General features: G+C 38.6%; 1 protein-coding gene across 6 annotated transcripts in view; it reads right to left on the bottom strand.

Moving 5' to 3' along the window:
- The window catches only part of DGKB (diacylglycerol kinase beta), a 704177-nt gene that overhangs the window by 632430 nt on the left and 52133 nt on the right, over positions 1–19614 (bottom strand). For 5 of the 6 annotated variants that reach the window (XM_027102571.1, XM_027102570.1, XM_027102572.1 and 2 more), the window contains exon 1: positions 13211–13456. In XM_027102571.1, the coding sequence (XP_026958372.1) occupies positions 13211–13280 (70 nt within the window). In that variant the 5' untranslated portion in view covers positions 13281–13456. Of the gene's footprint in view, positions 1–13210; positions 13467–19614 lie in introns of those variants that run through there. The other variant, XM_027102569.1, reaches the window with a different exon arrangement.

Below are 19614 nucleotides of genomic sequence, written 5' to 3' on the forward strand. Positions count from 1 at the left end.
CTCCTCTCCAAGTCAAAGCCGTGGCTACCAACATTTTACTCTTTTCCTGATTTTATTTTTCATTTGAGAGTTTTGATTTCCCACTGTATTCAGTTTGGGGGCAGGTTTCAAGGGACAGTGAATTATCCTAATCTAGTAAGAAACTAAGCCTTAAAAAGGTCTAGAAGTCATTTATCATTTGGCAGCTGTAGAAGCTCAAACAGTAACACATTCTGCTCCAAAGGCACTTATGACATGGGGCAGGACCCTCAACGTTCATTCAGTTGCAAGGAGTTCTGAAAGCATTCAGCAAAAGGGGTGACTTTGCCTGGAGTGGAGCTATTTGTCGCTTTCTCCCAGATCCTTCCTTTCTGTGTTCATTCTATAATATAAAGCACTGAAAAATAAATTAATGGTGATTGCTACTTGTAAGAAAAAGGTGTGTGTGTGTGCATAAATGTGTTTTAAGAAACTAATTTTTTTAAATAAAATTTACGAATTAAGCCTATTTTTCAGAGTAGACTCTAAAATACCTGTAAGTAAATGGGTTCCCCTTCATCCTCCCTGGATGAATACAGGAAAGTAGGTGAGTCTCCTAGCTTGAAAAGTAGGGCACAAATAGGATGGATCTGAAAACCCAGTGGTAGGGCACAGGGAAAAAAGAGGGATCAGAGACCAAGATGAGGAGACTTCTGGGCACAAGTCTGAGGTTGCCTTTATACAGAAGGAAAGGCAACCTGGTGGGAAAATAATGTGTTTTCATCAACTTCTGGGCTACTGATTATGGTGGTAAAGACTATTATAAGCTTATATTCTTTGGGAGACAATTCTCAACGTTTCTTTCATGTTTCTGCAGGTTTTTCAAGCAGGGGCACAGACTACTTTTTTTTCTCTAAACTATCATTTCAAGGATGTTTTTGGAGTGAAAAACCTTGAGAGACACTGATTGTGACCCTCTGTTGAGCAAACGGAAGGTTTGTTTACTGTCTATTAAAAAACATTCAGCTTCCCTAAACTTGGGGTTCTCCTATGACTCAACCCACTGCTTGTGCAAAGGTTACCTGGCCCTTTTCATCTTTCCCTGTGAAAACTAAAGTAGGGGGCTTCCCTGGTGGCGCAGTAGTTAGGAATCCACCTGCCAATGGAGGGGACACGGGTTTGAGCCCTGGTCTGGGAGGATCCCACATGCCCCAGAGCAGCTGAGCCCGTGCACCACAACTACTGAGCCTGCACTCTAGAGCCTACGAGCCACAACTACTGAGCCCGCGTGCCACAACCACTGAAGCCTGCACACCTAGAGCCCGCGCTCCACAACAGGAGAGGCCACCGCGGTGAGAGGCCCGTGCACCGCAACAAGGAGTGGACCCTGCTTGCCGCAGCTAGGGAGAGCCCGCGTGCAGCAACAAAGACCCAACACAGCCAAAAATAAATTAATTAATTAAAAATAAAATAAAATAAAGTAGGGAGCCAATAAAAGCACGAGGTACATGATGTTTTCTGTGACATGATAAACAAAGTCCTCTTTCTCTGCCTCAGGAGTCTTGCATCTTCTAGCATCATGACGCCTCAGCAAGCTAACTTCTTACACTGTAAGTAGGGTAAGATCTCAGACCGCTACAGTCTTGGCAATGTTCTTCCTTATAAAATACATTTTTGGGTATGAGAAAATAATCCTTGCACCTGAAGATGCCTAGGCAAGGCTCTGAAAGAGGCCGTAGGATTTGACGAGAAACTGGAAAACTGGGCCACAAGAAGTAGGAATGTATTTCTCACATAATCTCATAGACGCAAACGTAAAATTCAATAAATAATAAAATTAGAAACGTGTACTTGGGAGAAGCAGAGATACTGAACTACAGAAAAAGAAAAGAAATAGTAGAGAGATAACTCAGAACATTCTAATGATAATAACAATGAAAGCAATAATTAACTTACATATGGTAGTTAGCATTTTACAAAGCATTTCCACACATATTATTTTATTTGAGTCTTACAACATTCTTGTGAGTAGGTTTTATTATTTTCTTAATTACACAGCAGAGAAAATTAAACTTTAGAAAGGTTATGTAACTTGCTAGCGGCCAAAACGAATACATTAAGTAAATAAACAGTAGAGAAGTACTTAAGAAAACTGAATAAAACCAAAACAAAAATCTAGATTTGGCCATAAGCTCAGAATCTTTCAGCACCAAGTTTTTCCCTTTATATGCTGCCCTCCTTGTTCCCTATAAACATGTCTTTTTCTCTTATGTGAAAGAACAAAATCCCTCTTTTTATTCTATTAACTTTAGATATGATCTTTCCTCTTTTTTTTTTTTTTTTCACGGCTAAGATTCTATAATTGTAGTTTAGGTATTCTCTCTGCCTCTCTTCTTTTCCACTCAGTTAATATCTTTACTTTCTCCCAATGACTGTATGTCGATAGACAATGTTTTACTAATGCCATTCACAGATCCATATTTTATGACTGTTGCTGAATTCTTCAATCTTGCCCTCAGTGTTTATACACGTGTCCATGTGCACACATACATGCTCAGACACAAATAGGTACATATACCGACACATACTTCCAATTCTTCCCTCATGTGTCACTTTCTTTCATGCCTCAGCACATGCTCTGATATCTAATTGGAGTTTCTCTGCTTTTTTAACCCCCATTCAATACTTTCAATTAAAATTACAATTCCACTCCCCTTTCAATACCTATCCACACGAAGAGTTAAAAGCGCTTGGAGAGTCTTGCATAGATTTTGATTCAAGATAGTGACATAGGAGGCTGCTGAACTCACCTCCTCCCGTGGACACACCAAATCTACAGCTACATATGGAATAATTTGCTCTGAAAGAACTCTGTAAACTAGGTGAACGTGAACGACCCCTACGCATAGGGTAAACAAGAAAAAACCAACATCAGAATAGGTAGGAGAGGGCTTCCCTGGTGGCACAGTGGTTGAGAATCTGCCTGCCAAGGCAGGGGACACGGGTTCGAGCCCTGCTGTGGGAAGATCCCACATTCCGCGGAGCAACTAGGCCTGTGCGCCACAACTACTGAGCCTGTGCGTCTGGAGCTTGTGCTCCGCAACAAGAGAGGCCGCGACAGGGAGAGGCCCGCACACCGCAATGAAGAGTGGCCCCCGCTTGCCACAACTAGAGAAAAGCCCACGCACAGAAACGAAGACTCAACACAGCCAAAAATAGTTAATTAATTAATTAAAAAAATAAAAATAGGTAGGAGACGCTGAGGCACAAGCTTGCCATGAACCCCACCCCTACTGTGGTGACACACAACTGGGAGGGAGCTCACAACTCCCAGCTTCTCCCTGAGGAGCCAGGGGTTTGAACCCCACATATGGTGCCCCAACTTTGAATACTTCCACCTGAGAGACGGGCCCCCAAAACATCTAGCTTTGAAAGCCAGTGGGGCTTGTGTCTAAGAGACCCACAGGCTATAGGGACTGAGAAACTGCTCTTCACAGGCTCAGGCGGACTCCCTGTGGCTAGGCCCCCAGGTCCAGTGCAGAGGCAGCAGGTTAAAATCTGTAATGCTCAAATTTCAAAATGAGAATATATTATGTATTGCTTATCAGATGTCTGTACATAGATAGAGAGATATAGATACAGGTACACATTAATGTGATCAATACCACAGGGAGGAGATCATGGAGTGATACAGAATTTTAAATGAGTAAAATGGTTTCTTCCAGGAGAAAGTATGCAACATTTTGTGTAGGAAAGATCAGTCTTTCCATTAAAAAGGACTACTTGCTTATCTTAAAAGCTGTGGCCTGAGGAGCAAGTATCTAATTTAATACACATCTAGGGGCTGACTGCAAGACTCTGCAGAGGCAGGCACCACCTTTGCTCTGTCTCCCCCTGCCTCACTCCAGGTTGCTTAATATACCAGAAAGGAGCTTGCACACAGGTCTAGTGCCCCAGCTTTTGCAGCTGGGCCCAGGGGATGCATCCCTTGATTAACTGGCTCTGGTGGCCAGTGAGGTTTATGTTCTGGGGTCCCACAAGCCTGTAACAGAGAATCCATTCTTAACTGCCTGATCCCCAGGGCACAGCATAGAGGCTACAGAGTGAAACACACAGTGTCTCAGAGAAAGATGCCTATTTGCAGATCATGTACCAACAGGTACATCACTCATCATCAAGAAAATGCCAATCAAAATCACAATGAGGGGACTTCCCTGGTGGCGCAGTGGTTAAGAATCCGCCTGCTGGGGCTTCCCTGGTGGCACAGCGGTTGAGAGTCCGCCTGCCGATGCAGGGGACACGGGTTCGTGCCCCAGTCCGGGAGGATCCCACATGCCGCAGAGCGGCTGAGCCCGTGAGCCATGGCCGCTGAGCCTGCGCATCTTGAGCCTGTGCTCCGCAACGGGAGAGGCCACAACAGTGAGAGGCCCACGTACCGCAAAAAAAAAAAAAAAAAAAAAAGAATCCGCCTGCCAATGCAGGGGACACGGGTTCGAGCCCTGGTCCGGGAAGATCCCACATGCTGCCAAGCAACTAAGTCCGTGTGCCATAACTGCTGAGTCTGCACTCTAGAGCCCGCGAGCCACAGCTACTGAATGAAGCCCACGAGCCTAGAGCCCGTGTTCTGCAACGAGAAGCCTCCGCAATGAGATGCCACACACCGCAACAAAGAGTAGCCCCTGCTAGCTGAAACTAGAGAAAGCCCGTGCGCAGCAACAAAGATCCAATGCAGCCAAAAATTAAATAAATAAAAATTTTTAAAAATCACAATAACACTTCACACCTGTCAGAATGGCTATCATCAAAAAAGATAAGAGATAACAAGTATTGGCAAGGATATGCACAAGAACCTTGTACACTGCCGATGGAAATGTAAATTGGTGCAGCCACTATGGAAAACAGTATGGAGGGTTTTCCAAAATTTAAAAATAGAACTACCATATTTTCCAGCAATTCCACTTCTGGGTATATACCTGAAAGAAATAAAATCAATATCCTAAAGAGATATCTGCATCTTCATTTTCACTGTGGCATTATTTGCAATAGCCAAGACATGGAAACAACCTAAGTGTCCGTAGACAAATAAATGGTAAAGATAATGGTAAAGACAGATAAATGGTATATAAATGGCATTTAATATTTTATATATAATTTTCTTTACAACTTATTTGTATACGTATATAATCTACCCATTAGAAAGAAGGACATCCTGCCATTTGTGACAACATGGGTAGACCTTGAGGGCATTACGTTAAGTGAAATAAGTCAGAAAAGAGAAAGACAAATACTGTAAAGTCTCAGTTACATGTGGAATCTTACAGAATTTAACTTACAATGAACAAAATGGTGGTTCCCCAAGGCAAGGGGCCGGGGGTGAAATGGGTAAAGGTGTTTAAAAGGTACAAACTTCCAGTTGTAAGTATAGCAGAGCACCGTGACTATAGTTAACAATGCTGTACTGTACATTGGAAAGTTGCCAAGAGAGAGCACCTTAAAAGTTCTCAAGAAAAAGAATTTTACCTGTGTCGTGATGGATGTTAATTAAATTTATTGTGGTAATCATTTGCAATACATATCAAATCATTATGTTGTACAGCTAAAACAACGTTTTATGTAAACTGTACCTCAATTAAAAAGAATCTTGCATATATAATATCCGGAGTAAGTATTTCACTGCTTTATCATCGTTTGCCATGATATTTGTCTCTCTGAATAGACTAACCTCTTTGATGGAAAGAACTGCGATATCCATTTCTGTTATTACCTAGAACCAAGCATAATGCCTAAGAGTGAAGGGTACTCAGTACTGTTGGCTGAATAACAACCAGCGAGTAAAATTAAGTCCGTCTAAGTCTGCAGACTCATATTTGTGTGTGTGTGCGGCACTTCCTGCTATAATGTGGGTGGTGGCATCTAAGGAAACTTCTAGCAAATCACAACCTTTAATCTACTTCATCTAAGGATGAAGTACATAACTTAATCTGTATGAATCTTTGCGATAACTTTTGTTACAATTTGTCATACTAATATTAGCAATAAAAACAAGAGTAATTATTTATAGGTGGGGAGCACTGTCCTCCTTTTATAAGATGAAGAAACAAGCTTAAAGTGATTGTGATGACTTGCTTAAGGTTCCAAGGTAAATAGTAGGTTATATTTTATTTGTGTGATACTGTCCACATTAGTAGTTTTCACCAAGTAGTTCAGTCTCCCCCAATGCTGGACAGACAGAAGGAATGCATTTCTCTACTCCCTTGAAGTTAGATGTGGTCATGTGGATTGCTTTGGCCAAAGAAACGTAAGCAAAACATTATCAGGGAGAAGCCTTAAGAGCTAGCACCCAATGCACAAAGTCTATTTCTCTGTCACAGCATCTGCCAATTTTAAAGTTGATGACTGCTCCATCTGACTGGGACTTTTGATCAAGGATAATGTGAAATTAAACCATTTGCTGATTCCGATTTGGAAATGTAATAGGAGCAAGAAATAAACTTCTGTTTTGTTAAGCCACTGAGATTTTGTGAATTTTTCAATCACAGTCTAATTTGGTCCACTTTGACCAAAATACTTCACAGAAGTCCTAACTTCACCATTAAAGTTTGTTTGACCATAAAACTTAATTTAAGGTTTTGGGGCAAGTTTGAGAAGTTGAAAAAGAGGTTTAAAAATCATTGAAAATGATATCTTTTTAGGATACTAAAATAATGGAGACTTAGACATTCATAGTTATTACTTTCTTTTACTACTGCAGATTTAGGTATTGAAAAACTTAAGGTATATGGACCCAGAGAAGCCACCAACAGGAAATTCAGTCTGAAGCAGTACAACACATAGGAACTGGAGCCAGAGATGAGGCGAAAGAGATGATGCAGCCAACATACATTCCAGAAATAAAATCTGGGTCAGAGCCAGGAACTGCCGAGCTAATAAATGTGAATCAGAAGAAACAGGGTCGGAAATGAGAGACATGTATTATCTAAAATAGAGTCAGAGATCCTGATTTCAGACAAGTGTCAGGGAAAATCAAGACGTTCCACATAAGTAGTATAACTGAGGAGTCATAAATCAAAGAACAAAAAGTCCTCATTTGATATTAAACCACCACAGTCACCACCATCATGAGCCTCATCAAAACAATAACTGATTGAGTCCTGAGCACTTCACAGGCCTCTTCACACTTAATCATCGTTGCAATCCTAGGACAAAGGTGAAGAAAACGAGGTGCACATCACGGTACTGGAACTCAAACCCAGTCTAATCTAACACCAAATTATGTGTTCTCAGCCACTAGGTTAATTGACTCTGTGCCATTTATTCTTCTGTCTTGTACAAAGAGAGTAATTAAGTGGCTTGGCCTCCCAAAACAGAGTCAGTGTACAATAACAAAGGGCCTAGGACAAACTTAAGAGCTAATCCCAGTGGGACAAATTAGAAAGAGGGCTAATATGTGATCTAAATTTGCTTAACAATAAATTGAATATGCACAGGTCAGGAGGTCTAGTCTCTCCCTCCAGTCTCCTTAATCCATCATGTATGGATGAAGCACAAAACACATCTCAAAGACACAGATCATCATGCTAGAGGGTGGGGTTTCTTGGGAGAGGAAAGCTACTTAAAATGGCCAAGCACTTTACCAAATTTTTTATTATAATTGCTTCCTGAGTTTATTCTCCTCTCTTTTCCCTCCTATGTTTTTCATAAGGAAGAGTGAAGGAGGTTCCAGAGACGGGAGAATAGCAGCGTGGGTAGAATGATGATAACTGCTCACGGAGGTTGACACAGGATCCCCGCCATGTAGCGGGATAAGGGAGCAGAAAGGTGTTCTGGGGCCAAAGCCATAGTTAGAAGCGCTGCTTCTTTGCTTTGTCCTGTGTACAAAAGCCCTTTGAGAGATGGCTGTGGCTGATAGAGATAAGAGGATCTGAATCCTGGGTTCTAGATTCCCCTATTTTAGAAACATGATTACCAATCTGTTTATTAACAAAGTGATCTCTGTAAGAAATATAAATGAATTACTACTGTTTCGATCTTTGTTATCGCTTATTGTGCCGTAGCAATAGGCCAGGCAATGTGCCTGACAGAGATCATCTGCCACCTCTAAGGCTTATTGTGAGAATTAAATGAATTAATATTTGTATATTATTTAGAATAGGGTACTAAAAATCGATTATTTACGATAATGATGATTACTGTCTCATTAAATCCTACAACACTGTGAGGTAGAATTCTACTTTTCCAGGTGAGGAAGCTGAGGCACAGGTAGTACATGTAAGCTTCCCAAGGTCCCAAGGCTAGTAAGTTGAAGTTGGGGCTGCGGTTCAACACTGTCGAATATTAGTTTGCCTACAAAGCCTGTGCTCTTTCCACTAAGCGACACCACACGCCTCACTTCAATGGAAGAAACTGTACACTAGGTCCAAATATTAGGCATGCTGGTCCTTATTGAAAAGAACAAGTCATCAAATAATTCTGCAACTCTCTACAATGCCAGCTGCTATAAAAAGTATGAAATTTATGAGAGTTTGGAAGTGTTCCCACTGTAATAACATAGTATTTTTCAAAAATAATGTACACGCTATATAACACGCTTTGTATACAGCAAATAAAAAGCTAATCCTAAGTGACGATACGTGGGCAGATAATGAATCACTTGGAAATACTGTGTAGATTTTACATAGAAAATATTGTTATCCATGAAAAGATTCCAGGAAGCAACGACAAACTAATGGTGTGATAAGCTCAATTCTCTACACGGCAGGAGTGAGAGCTGTCCGTCTTATCACAACAGTTTGGATGACTTTTTATGAAGAGTGGAAAAGAAAAGGATACTCCTCTCCCACATATCAATGGAAGTGCTCCCCATAGAGGGACTCAGCCTGAAACCCTAAACAGGAGCATGGGCTCAGCATGCTGTAGGCAGCCACAGCAGGCTTCACATTAGCTGCCTTCAGCCTTTGTGGAGACAACACAGATCCGAGGCTGCCAACAGCACCAGAAGCTTCTACCTTGTGGGAAGAATGTGGTCTTAGAGCAGCAAAAAAAGACATTGGCTCTTAATGCTCTAAAATGCAGCACTTTTTAACTTGATCATCAACAATATGTTCAAACAGCCAACATAACACACTCACTCCCTCTCTATTAAAATAATAATCGTAAACAGTTATATAACTTGCAACTCACCAGGCACTGTTCTCATTACTTGACATATATTAACTCATTCAATTTAATCCTTACAACATTCGACATTATTTATTATTTTTCCCATTTTACAAGTATGAAAATTGGGACACAGAGATGTTATATAACTTGAAAGTCAGACATCTAAAATATGGTACGACCAGGATTTGAACACAGCTGTCTGATGTGCTACCTGCCTAGCCAGGAATGCTGTGCCAACGTCCTTCTATTTTTCCCCCAATTAATTATGAGGAAAGCCTAGAAACTGAAACAATATGTATAGTTACAGGGTGTAATAGACTAAAATTTGTGTCTCCCCTAATGCATATGTTGAAACCGTACCTCGCAGTATGAGGGATCTTTGAGAGGTAAACAGAATTAGATGAGGTTCTTAGGGTAGAACCCTGATGAACTGGATTAGTGCCCTTATAAGAATCCCAGGAGAGCTTGCTGCTCTTCTCTTGCTCCTTCCACCATGTGAGAATACAAGAAGTTGGCAGTTTGCAGCCCCAAAGAGGACCTTTACCAGAATCCATGCTCACACCCTAATCTCAAACTTCCAGCCTCCAGAACTATGAGAAATAATTTTCTGTTGTTTATAAGTCACCCAGTCTATGGTACTTCGTTATAGCAGCCTAAACAGAATACAACACGATATATTGTGGCACTTGTGGAGAGAACTCAAGATCAGATAACTTGAGAAAAAGATCTTTATGGTATTATTTAAGTCCAGCACTGAATGATTTGGTTTTGTGGGTAGGGGTTTCATGAACTCATTCATCTCAACCAAGAATTTGACGACCCCACCCCATTCCCCAAAAGCGTACAGAACACTTATTTGAAATATATCAGATATAATCTTAGCATGCTGCAAATTTAAACTTAAATTAATAACTTTTTAAAAATTTAGTCATTTAATACATAGAAACAATTTCTTATGGAAAGTTACAAAACAATTAAAATCTAATATATCACTTTTCTAATAGACTACAGAGGGATGTCACTTTGCCAACACTGCATTGCAACATGAAAAATCCGGTCCTTAAATGCTGCTGATAAACTGATCACATGTACTGAATAGCATGGAAAATATACCACTTTTATAATCTTCAGGATAATAAGTTTGTTTTCTGTTATGTTTTGACAATGGCAATTCATTACACAAAGATCCATCTAATCATAATATTCTTTGCTATTTAATTATACAGGAAACTTCTTAGAGGATTCGGTCTAACACTCTTCATTGTTATCTTGGTTATTTAAAAAAGAGTAGCACGTCTAATGATCATGGAATCAGCACTATTTATTTCCTTCACAGTTAACATGTCTTCTCATAAGATCCATTTTAACCATGTTCTTATACTCACTGTGTCACTGCTCACTACCAACTTATTGAATGCCCATTAATCTTTGTCTCAAGAGGTTAGAACTTTTACATTTATGACAATTCTTTTTACCACTTGTCTTAGGTATTTCTGCAAACCTATTACTAAATCAAGCATTTTAATGATATAATTAAATGTACCTCCATATTCCTTAGCCAATAAAATAAAAGTGGCAGCCTGTAATATATTTAATACTTTAGTACTAAATTCTGTTTATCAATTCAAATGCAATTTGACTATCTAAGCAAAAGTTATTGTAAATAATAATTTAACTATTATGGCAATAATTTATCTATTTTATGCTAGTGCCTCCACAGGCATGTTTCCTGTAAGTACCCGAACACTGGAAAATATATTTTAATAATCCAGCTAAATTTAGCATAATCTAAACCAAACCATTATGTTTATTTTACTTGGGAGATTATGTCACCAAATTCCCCTGTCCTCCAAGTCAAATTTTTAGAGCTAAATTTTAGAACTGTCTCTTTCTGTCTCTCTCTCTCTCTCTCTCTCTCTCTCTCTCAATTCTCGTAATTTATTATTGCCCAAGTTCTCTTCCACTAGTTTTAATGATGTAATATTTGAATCTATGCTTTTCTGGTCATCATTCTCCATCCACCTTTTTTTTAGTCTATCCCAGTAGCCCACTGGCCTAATTTCAGTCTCTCTGTCACATATACTATTTTCGTATTTGTAAATTAAGCTTCTTGGAGCATAGCATTGTTCATGTCGCCCTACGCTTAACATTCTACAATTACTCTTCACTGCCTAACTCAAGTTGAGCATTGTATATTTAAATTCTATCTCATTTTTATAGCCTTACCTCCACTTACTCCCTTAATTTGTAGTGTGGCTAAATGTAGCTCATCCCACTCCCTCAAATACATGCTAAATTTTTCTTTTAATTTATATCATTTTTTCTGCATTTACCATGAATCTATTTTTTAAGATTCATTTCAAATTCTACTTCTTCCATGAAGCCTTCCCTTTTTCCATCTCTAGCTGCATAGTATTGCCCTACAGATCCCTAAACTTTGCTTGTAGCACTTAGATATTTCACCTAGATATCGTTTATCCTAGAGTTGTTTATCCATTAGTTTCTAGCCTTCATTAAACTGTAAATTCCAAAAAGGGAGGGTCCATATCTGTTCATATTTGCATCTCCTACAGTGCCAAGCAGAATACTCTCCCTAAAGAAGATGTTCAGACATATTCACTTAATTATTGGATATATCACAACAGTAAAGAGCATATAGAAATTACAAAACATAGGTAAATCATTGTTTAGCCAGTTTAGAAATCACTGAGTATAAACATGCAGACAAGAATTCAGCCATTCTGGGATAAATTGTCTTCATGTGATAAGTAGATGAATTGTGCTTCCAGTGGCTCAAAACAGCTTTTCAGTATAAGGACCACATTTTGATGTCAACAATTTCTGATTCTCCCCTTCATTTGATAGTTGCTGTATTTTTATCATTATTGATGGAGAAAACTTACAGGTTACATGGGTTTGCATCTCCCTTACAAATACCCACCAGCACTCTGATAACCTCACCCAGAACACTTCAGCTCTCCAGTTAGGAAAAATCTGGAAAACCTATGAAATCGGCCTCTTCAGATGATATACATTGTTTATTAATGTTCCTGACTTATACTATGTACCCCGTAAATGTGTTATTATTCACTCACATATCTATTTCTTATTATTCCAATCCTCCATTTGAGTTTAATCCTTTTCTCTGCCTCTTCATAATATGATTCAATTCACTCCTGACACTTCTCTCCTACATGACCCAATTCTCTGCATAAGCATCTCCAGCTGTTCCAGTTTTTGCCTCTTTCACTATTGCGTGCTATTGGTTCTTTTTTTGCTTTCCACTGCTTGCATTTTATTCTCTAACATTAACCATTCTTATTACATTCCCTGCATATTATTTTTTCTCTGCTCATCGTGCTCCCAGCCTTTTGCTCCCTCCTATTTATTAGTTGCTTCATTTTCTCTCTTCAATATCTTGACACAGTTGCTACCCATATTTATTGTTGAAACTCAATTTGTGAAACAGATGTATTTTTGAAAATCCATGGTAAAAACAATAAATAAATACAATTTTACTGTTTATGTGTAAAGAAGCTTACCATATTTAAAAACTGCATACTATAAAGTGAATCACCATGGCCTATCTTTTGTATCAATACACACACTAAACAACGTGGTGTAAGATCCTACACCTTCTCTTTCTTTTACAACCTCTAATTTCAATGCCATGATGTATCTATGACTCCCTACTCCCAATCTTTTTGAAATGTTATGCAGGAAAAAAAAAAATCTCACTTTTCCCCTTACTTCTGCTTATCCTTCTTCTTGGTTACAGACTCACCAGTCTCCATTCTCCCAAACTATCTTATCCTTTGCTTCACATCTATTACAGCGGGAGTGTTTCCAAGTTCACTTTTGCATCTAAAGTTCTAGTTCTTTTTCTTTGAGATCTAATGTTCAATTTAAGTTTACCTTTTCCTTTTTCTCATGCCAAACTGGTAGTCTCAAGTTCACTTACTTGAAAACACAAAAGACACACCTGTATTTATCCCAATGCTGAATGGGATTTATAATCTGTTTTGGCAAGTAAATAATTACGTTGTTTAGTGCAAATACCAAGTCAAATCATATTATCAATATGAATACTTACATTCAGCATATTTCTGAAGCTGGGAAAATTCTGAGGGGCTGAGATGGACCCATTTTTCCTGGTTTGTCATGGTGGTGGTGAGGAGATCTCTTACACACCAGGTGAGAAATTCTTTATTCAGATGTTTGGCAGAATTTATGCTTCAAAGTTTCCACATGTTTCATTATAAAATACCTCAAGCTTTCAAAATATGCAATCTGTCAACAATGAGACCACTGTGGATATGGGTTTGTAGTTTCAATAACGTATTAAAGCACTGCAAAAAGAAAAAGAAAGATTGAAAGATTAGTATCATTAAACAAAGAAAAAAATTGACAAGTTATAGAATGTTAAAGATTTTTAATCCCTAAATAATATATTTCAGTTATTCTATTTTGCATAATAATCTTTAATTGCTCACTCTAATGGCATTTTATACACATTTTCTAACACCAAATCATAGAAGAAATATGATTAAAAATACAGTGTGAAGAAAATTTTATAAGGTCTAGTTTCATACAAGGAGACTTTTTTTAGTTCAGTTTTTTAAACTTTGCTCATTCCAAGAGCAAAGAAGGGTGTCATTTTTATCAATCTAAACTTATCAATTTTTTAATATCTAAACAAATGTTATGTTTAGACCCAGATTATTAAATGAAGCTAAATAAGCTCTAAAGTTCCCTAAATATACAGTCTGCTAGTCTACCAGCTTTCCAGCAATGGTTTGGAATGGTCATCAGTGGTAGCACATATATTTGCAATTATGCAAATCAATTTGGGCAGGTTATATATATTGGGGTTTTTCCCCTAACAATTAAAAAAATGATAATTTTAATTTTACCATCTATAAAAATCTCAATAAAATTTACCAAATTAAAGCAATTCCAAATGTCTGACAGACTTTCATAATGATAGTAGACGGAACTACTGTGAATCATGCTTAAAAATAAACCCCTAGGTTGTCATGGACCTACATTCACTGCTACATCTGAAAAGGCAAACAAAATGAAAAACCATCTGGTTTCAACTTTTTATCAGAGACAGTAATCAATTGCTCAGTAACAAAGCAGACTGGCACTGTAATCATTATAGAAACTAAAATATTTAGAAACAATTATTTAGATAATTTATGAAATTAAATGACTGGAAGGATTATGCATATAGATGTCATTACCTAAAGGCATGGTACCTGTATTTGGCATTAGTGCCTAACCTTTTTTCGATATCTATTTACTGTTCTCTATCAATCCCACAACCTCACTGTCATATTCTGTCATCTTATCCTTAAGAAAAAAAAACAAAGAAACTCTTGTTGGTCTCATCTCTTCAGGGTTCCTGCAATCAGTTTTATAAGGTGGTAGTTGGCTTTTTAAATGGAAAAAAATGCAGATACTGATGCATTAACAGAGGCCAAATTGCTAGGTCTTTTTTCTTCCCAGGGGATGCACTTACATCACAACCATGACTTTGTGGAAGCAACACAAACTAAAAGGAATGAGAACATGTGATGGATATTTCTTTGTGCTTTCCATCCAGTTTCTTCCTGCTGATTTCATCCTTCACATGGATTTCATCCTAATTCTTTGCTTCTCCCCAGTTACATGCCATTTTGGTGGGACTATAAAAAAAGGTGTTCCGTTCTCTCCTATCCAAAGGGAGACAGATGATTCCGTCACATTTTGATCATTAGACTCCATCTCATGGGGCTTTAAATGTTGAGTGGAGTTATTCAAGCACAGTGTGAAAATAGCTCTGGTCTAAATGATTACAGCAATAATAGGATACCTGTCCCTGTCTGAGTCTGACTCTCCAGGTATCTTGTCACTTCTAGAAGTAAGTACCATTATTTTAATAAGGGATTAAGTGGGCCAGAATCAGTTTCTGTTGCCTGCTATCTAAAAATCTAAACTGATGATAATGGTGGTTCATTTATTCATTCAAAAAAAAAGTGTTTATTGATCTCCTATGTGCTAGAAAGCATTCTAGGCACTGTAAATACAACAAAGATCAAAACACACAAAAGACGAAAATAAGGCTAATTCCAACAATGTGTCAGTTCTACTGAGAGCTTACAGTGTGCATGGCATTCTCCTAACAGCATTCCTGTGTTGGATCATTCAACCTTCACCGAACAACTCTGTGAGGTGCTAATAGTGTTCCATTTGACAAATGAAGAAACTGACACCGGGTGATTAAAATCTGATAGATATGACAGAGACTGCTAGAAACCCACCCAATATCCATTCTTTCTTTCTTCCTTGGTAACAGAACCCTAATTTTATTAAATGAAAATATATCCATCTAAACAGCTATATTCCTCAGGTTCTTTGCACAAAGAAGTGGCCAGTGAGATGTAAGTGGATGTTGGGTGAGATATATAGGAAGGTTCTATTTGAGGAAAGAGCTAGCAAGTGCTCTTTTTTTTTTTTTTTTTTTTTTTGCGATACGCGGGCCTCTCACTGTTGTGGCCTCTCCCATTGCGGAGCACAGGCTCTGGACGCGCAGGCTCAGCGGCCATGGCTCACGGGCCCAGCCACTCCGCGGCATGTGGGATCTTCCCGGACCGGGGCACGAACCCGTATCCCCTGCATCGGCAGGCGGACTCTCAACCACTGCGCCACCAGGGAAGCCCGCAAGTGCTCTTTTAATCTTTTTTCTCTTCCTCCAACTTCTTACCTGGAATGTTGACATACTGGCTGTGAATTCAGCAGTTTCTGATACTAGTGAGATAACTTTTAGAATGGAAGCCATGTGCTAAGACTGAGAGAGTCCCATAAAGTAGACCAGAGGTAGGCAAACAGCTGACTGCAGTAAACATTGGCCCACAATCTATTTTTGTAAATAAAGTTTTATTGGAATACAGACACACCTATTAGAGAAACCAGTAAGCAGCCAATTTTTGAAAGGATTTCAATGTCAAACAAAGAGGTTTGGGCACTATTCTAAAGGTAGTAAGGAGCAATGAAAGAACACAAAAAAGGCCAGAAACCAGATTACTTTGGGAAAATGTCATTTTGGAAAAATATCAGTGTCTTCATTCAGATTCTTTCTCTTTCACTTGGATTGTGATAGCTTCTTAGCTGGTCCCCTGAGCTCTCTCCTTTCCTTAACATGGCCTACCCCTTACCGCCCATGGGTAGTCATGAACTGAGATGATTCCAGAGGTCTGTCTGATAAATTACCAACAAGTTAATTAATAAATTAGAATACTAATTCATTACTTAATTAACTATAGTTTTCCACCTGGCTACCTGTGCTGAAATTTATTAAAATTCCCCAGTTAATTTAGTGTAAGAAACTCAAATTTAAAATGACTGGTTGGGCTTCCCTGGTGGCGCAGTGGTTGAGAGTCCACCTGCCACTGCTGCAGGGGACACGGGTTCATGTCCCAGTCCGGGAGGATCCCACATGCCGCGGAGCAGCTGGGCCCGTGAGCCACGGCCGCTGGGCCTGCGTGTCCGGAGCCTGTGCTCCGCAGCGGGAGAGGCCACAACAGTGAGAGGCCCGTGTGCCGCAAAAAAAAAAAAAAAAAGACTGCTTAACTGACATCCGTCAGATCTTTAGATGAATGCTATCTTCTCAGTAAAGTCGCACCTGGTCATTCAATTTAAAATTTAACATTCCTACCCACCATCCCTCCATCACACTTTTGTTTTGAATATAACATCTTATTATCAAATATTTAAGTTATTTATATTATTTAATATTTGTCTCCTCACACTAGAATTAGGGGTAACGTTAAGTGGTTTTAAGCCCTGATAGGATTCCACAAAAAGAACAAAACAACTAAAAATACGTATTGAGTTTGCCCTTGATATTCATCTGAAAGTACGTGTTAGATTTTGTGCCACCATCCTCTCGTGGGCTCTAAGACACACATCCCATGAGAGGAGGGATTTTTATCTGTTTGTTCAGTGTTATTTCCCAGTGCTTGGAAGAGTGCTTGGTATATATAAATATTTATAGAATGAATTCACTTAAAGGCTTTTTTCATAATGAAAAACATGGGTAGGCGAGTTAGAAGGAGCCCCTGAGGTTGATAAAGAGAAAATGGCTCATAAGGAAGGAGTCAGGAACAGAAGTCACTATGGGTTTCACTTTCCTGAGAGGCCTCACCCCTTCCCTTCAACTGAATGGACATAAACAAAAGAAGTTGTGCTTAGAGATACAAAGCTTTTACAGTTGAAAAAGAAAAAAGCTTTATTTCACAGAATTTTTATGTTGGGTTGTGAAATATAACTGACTTTGTATAAATGAGAATCATTCCCAAGGAATGCCATAATTGAGATGTCAGTTAAGCAATTAATAATAACACTTACACATGAGCATCAGGACAATATTTAACTTATTTGTAGATATTTAACAAAAACACTACTTAGCTTTCCTTTATTTAGCGTGATCTTGTCGACGTAGGTCTTTTTGTATCAAGAACAGCATTTCTGGATTGATCTAATGCATTTGCATTCTAGCAAGAGGTATTTAGAGAGTAATGGCATCCCTGAACCATGCACAGTAAATTCTCTGGTTCTTAGATTTGGTTAATCCCAACACCCATATGCTTTGAATAAAATTTCTCATCCTTCTCCTAATGGGTGCCTGGAAGCCTTTGGTTTCTCACAATTCTGGTAGTGTCATCATATGACATGCAGCCAGATAAGAAAAAAATTAAGGGTGGGGTACAAATGGAGAAGGTTCTCCTAATCAAATCTTTTAAACTAGTTGAACTAACATATCATAAGTCTGTAAAGAGAAATGTAGCATGTGTAATATTATATCAAGAGCCACAGCTATTTTCTATGCCTCAGAAGGAGATAGGAATGATGGCAACATTTCCTTATAGCCTCTGCCTCTTTATAAATGTATAGAAAGAAAATGAGAGTATTCAGTTGAGATTCCCTATGATGCTTTCACAGACTTCCTATTCCTCTGCAAGGGGTTTTCTTTAGGCATATAAAATGAAAGCCAAGAAGAATCCACTTTGCTGGCTGTTGGAGTGCATTCTCATCTAGTGAATGGGTGTGCCATGTCAGTGAGTTGGTGGCAGGAAATAATTATATTGGAGGAGTTGGAGAAGGCTCTTTGGCCTATTGTACCTGGACTAAAACACAGTCGCCATAGTTAGTAAAGGAAATCAATTACCTCACGAATAAGGTACAAGCAATGTCTAGATAAATGGATCTGGCTGGTTGGATGCACTGTATGTTAGTCACATTAAGTGTAGATTTCTAAATATTTATTCAAAGTCAGCATGTGATAACCCCGATCATTGAATAAAGTTAATACACACTAAGGCACAATGAAGACTCTATGTATATGAACTGAAGGTATTAGGATGACTGAAAATATTTACTGGGTCTCAAGGGTCATAAATCCCCAAATATAAGGTAACCCATGGAAAAATCACAGAAGTGAAAAAGGATGAGACCCAAAATATCAATCCTAGAACCTCTGAAAGAAAAATAGGACGGAATTAAATGGAATATTACTGTTATCACTTGATTTATAATTATTTGTTCATTTATCCATGAAAAGAAGTCTAAATTGAGACCCAGTGACATACTAGGGACTGAGCCAAGTGCTGGTGATGTAGTTATAAGTAAGACAGTTCCTGGATCTTGTTTGGGGGAAAGATCCACATTAAACAAACCAACTGCACAAATAAATAATTCTAAACTGTGATAAGTTATATGAAATACAGGTAATGGAATTCTATGAGAGTACAAAAGACAGCCCTGATTTAGATTAAGAGATTCAGAGTGCAATCCACAGAAAACTTTTATTTAAATTAAATCATAAAAGTTGAGTAATAGTTATAAACTTGAGTGAGAGGAACATTCTGAGCAGAATCCGGAAGTGAGGAAACAAACAAACAGACAAAAAAATAGAAATATTAGAAGGGTCCAGAGAAGGCAAGTATGACTGGAGCCTGGTGAGCACGAGGGAAAGAGGCACATGATTAGACCACAGAAACAGGTAAAAGCCACATTATGGACATTCTTAGAGGCCATACTGAGGATTTATCTTAAGTAAATTATGAAGCCATTGACATATTCTGAGGAGGAGATAAACATGGTCCACATATATTTTAAGAAGTTTTTTTCTAATCAGTGGATTGGAAGGTGACAGGAATGGAAGTGGGAAGGCCAAATAGGAGGCTATTCCAGTAACTGGATGACAGCTGGTAGTGGCTTTAACTAGGAAAGTCATAGTAAAGATGAAGGTAAAAAGCCAAACTCAAGATACATTTCTGTAGCCAGATCTGATAATGAATAGGATACGTTGTATGCAGGATGAGGGGATCAAGAATGGCTCCTATAGTTTTGGCTTGAGCACAGGGTACAAAAAAGGTGGAGTTTAAAGTTCCTAAATACTAGAACAGTATCAGGTGTGAGAAGAATAGAAAAATCAGTATATTTGTTTTGGGA

This window comes from Aethalodelphis obliquidens, unplaced genomic scaffold (genome assembly GCF_003676395.1).
Source record: "Aethalodelphis obliquidens isolate GAN/ISIS:26980383/991018 unplaced genomic scaffold, ASM367639v1 scaffold5, whole genome shotgun sequence".
Classification (NCBI taxonomy): Eukaryota; Metazoa; Chordata; class Mammalia; order Artiodactyla; family Delphinidae; genus Aethalodelphis; species Aethalodelphis obliquidens.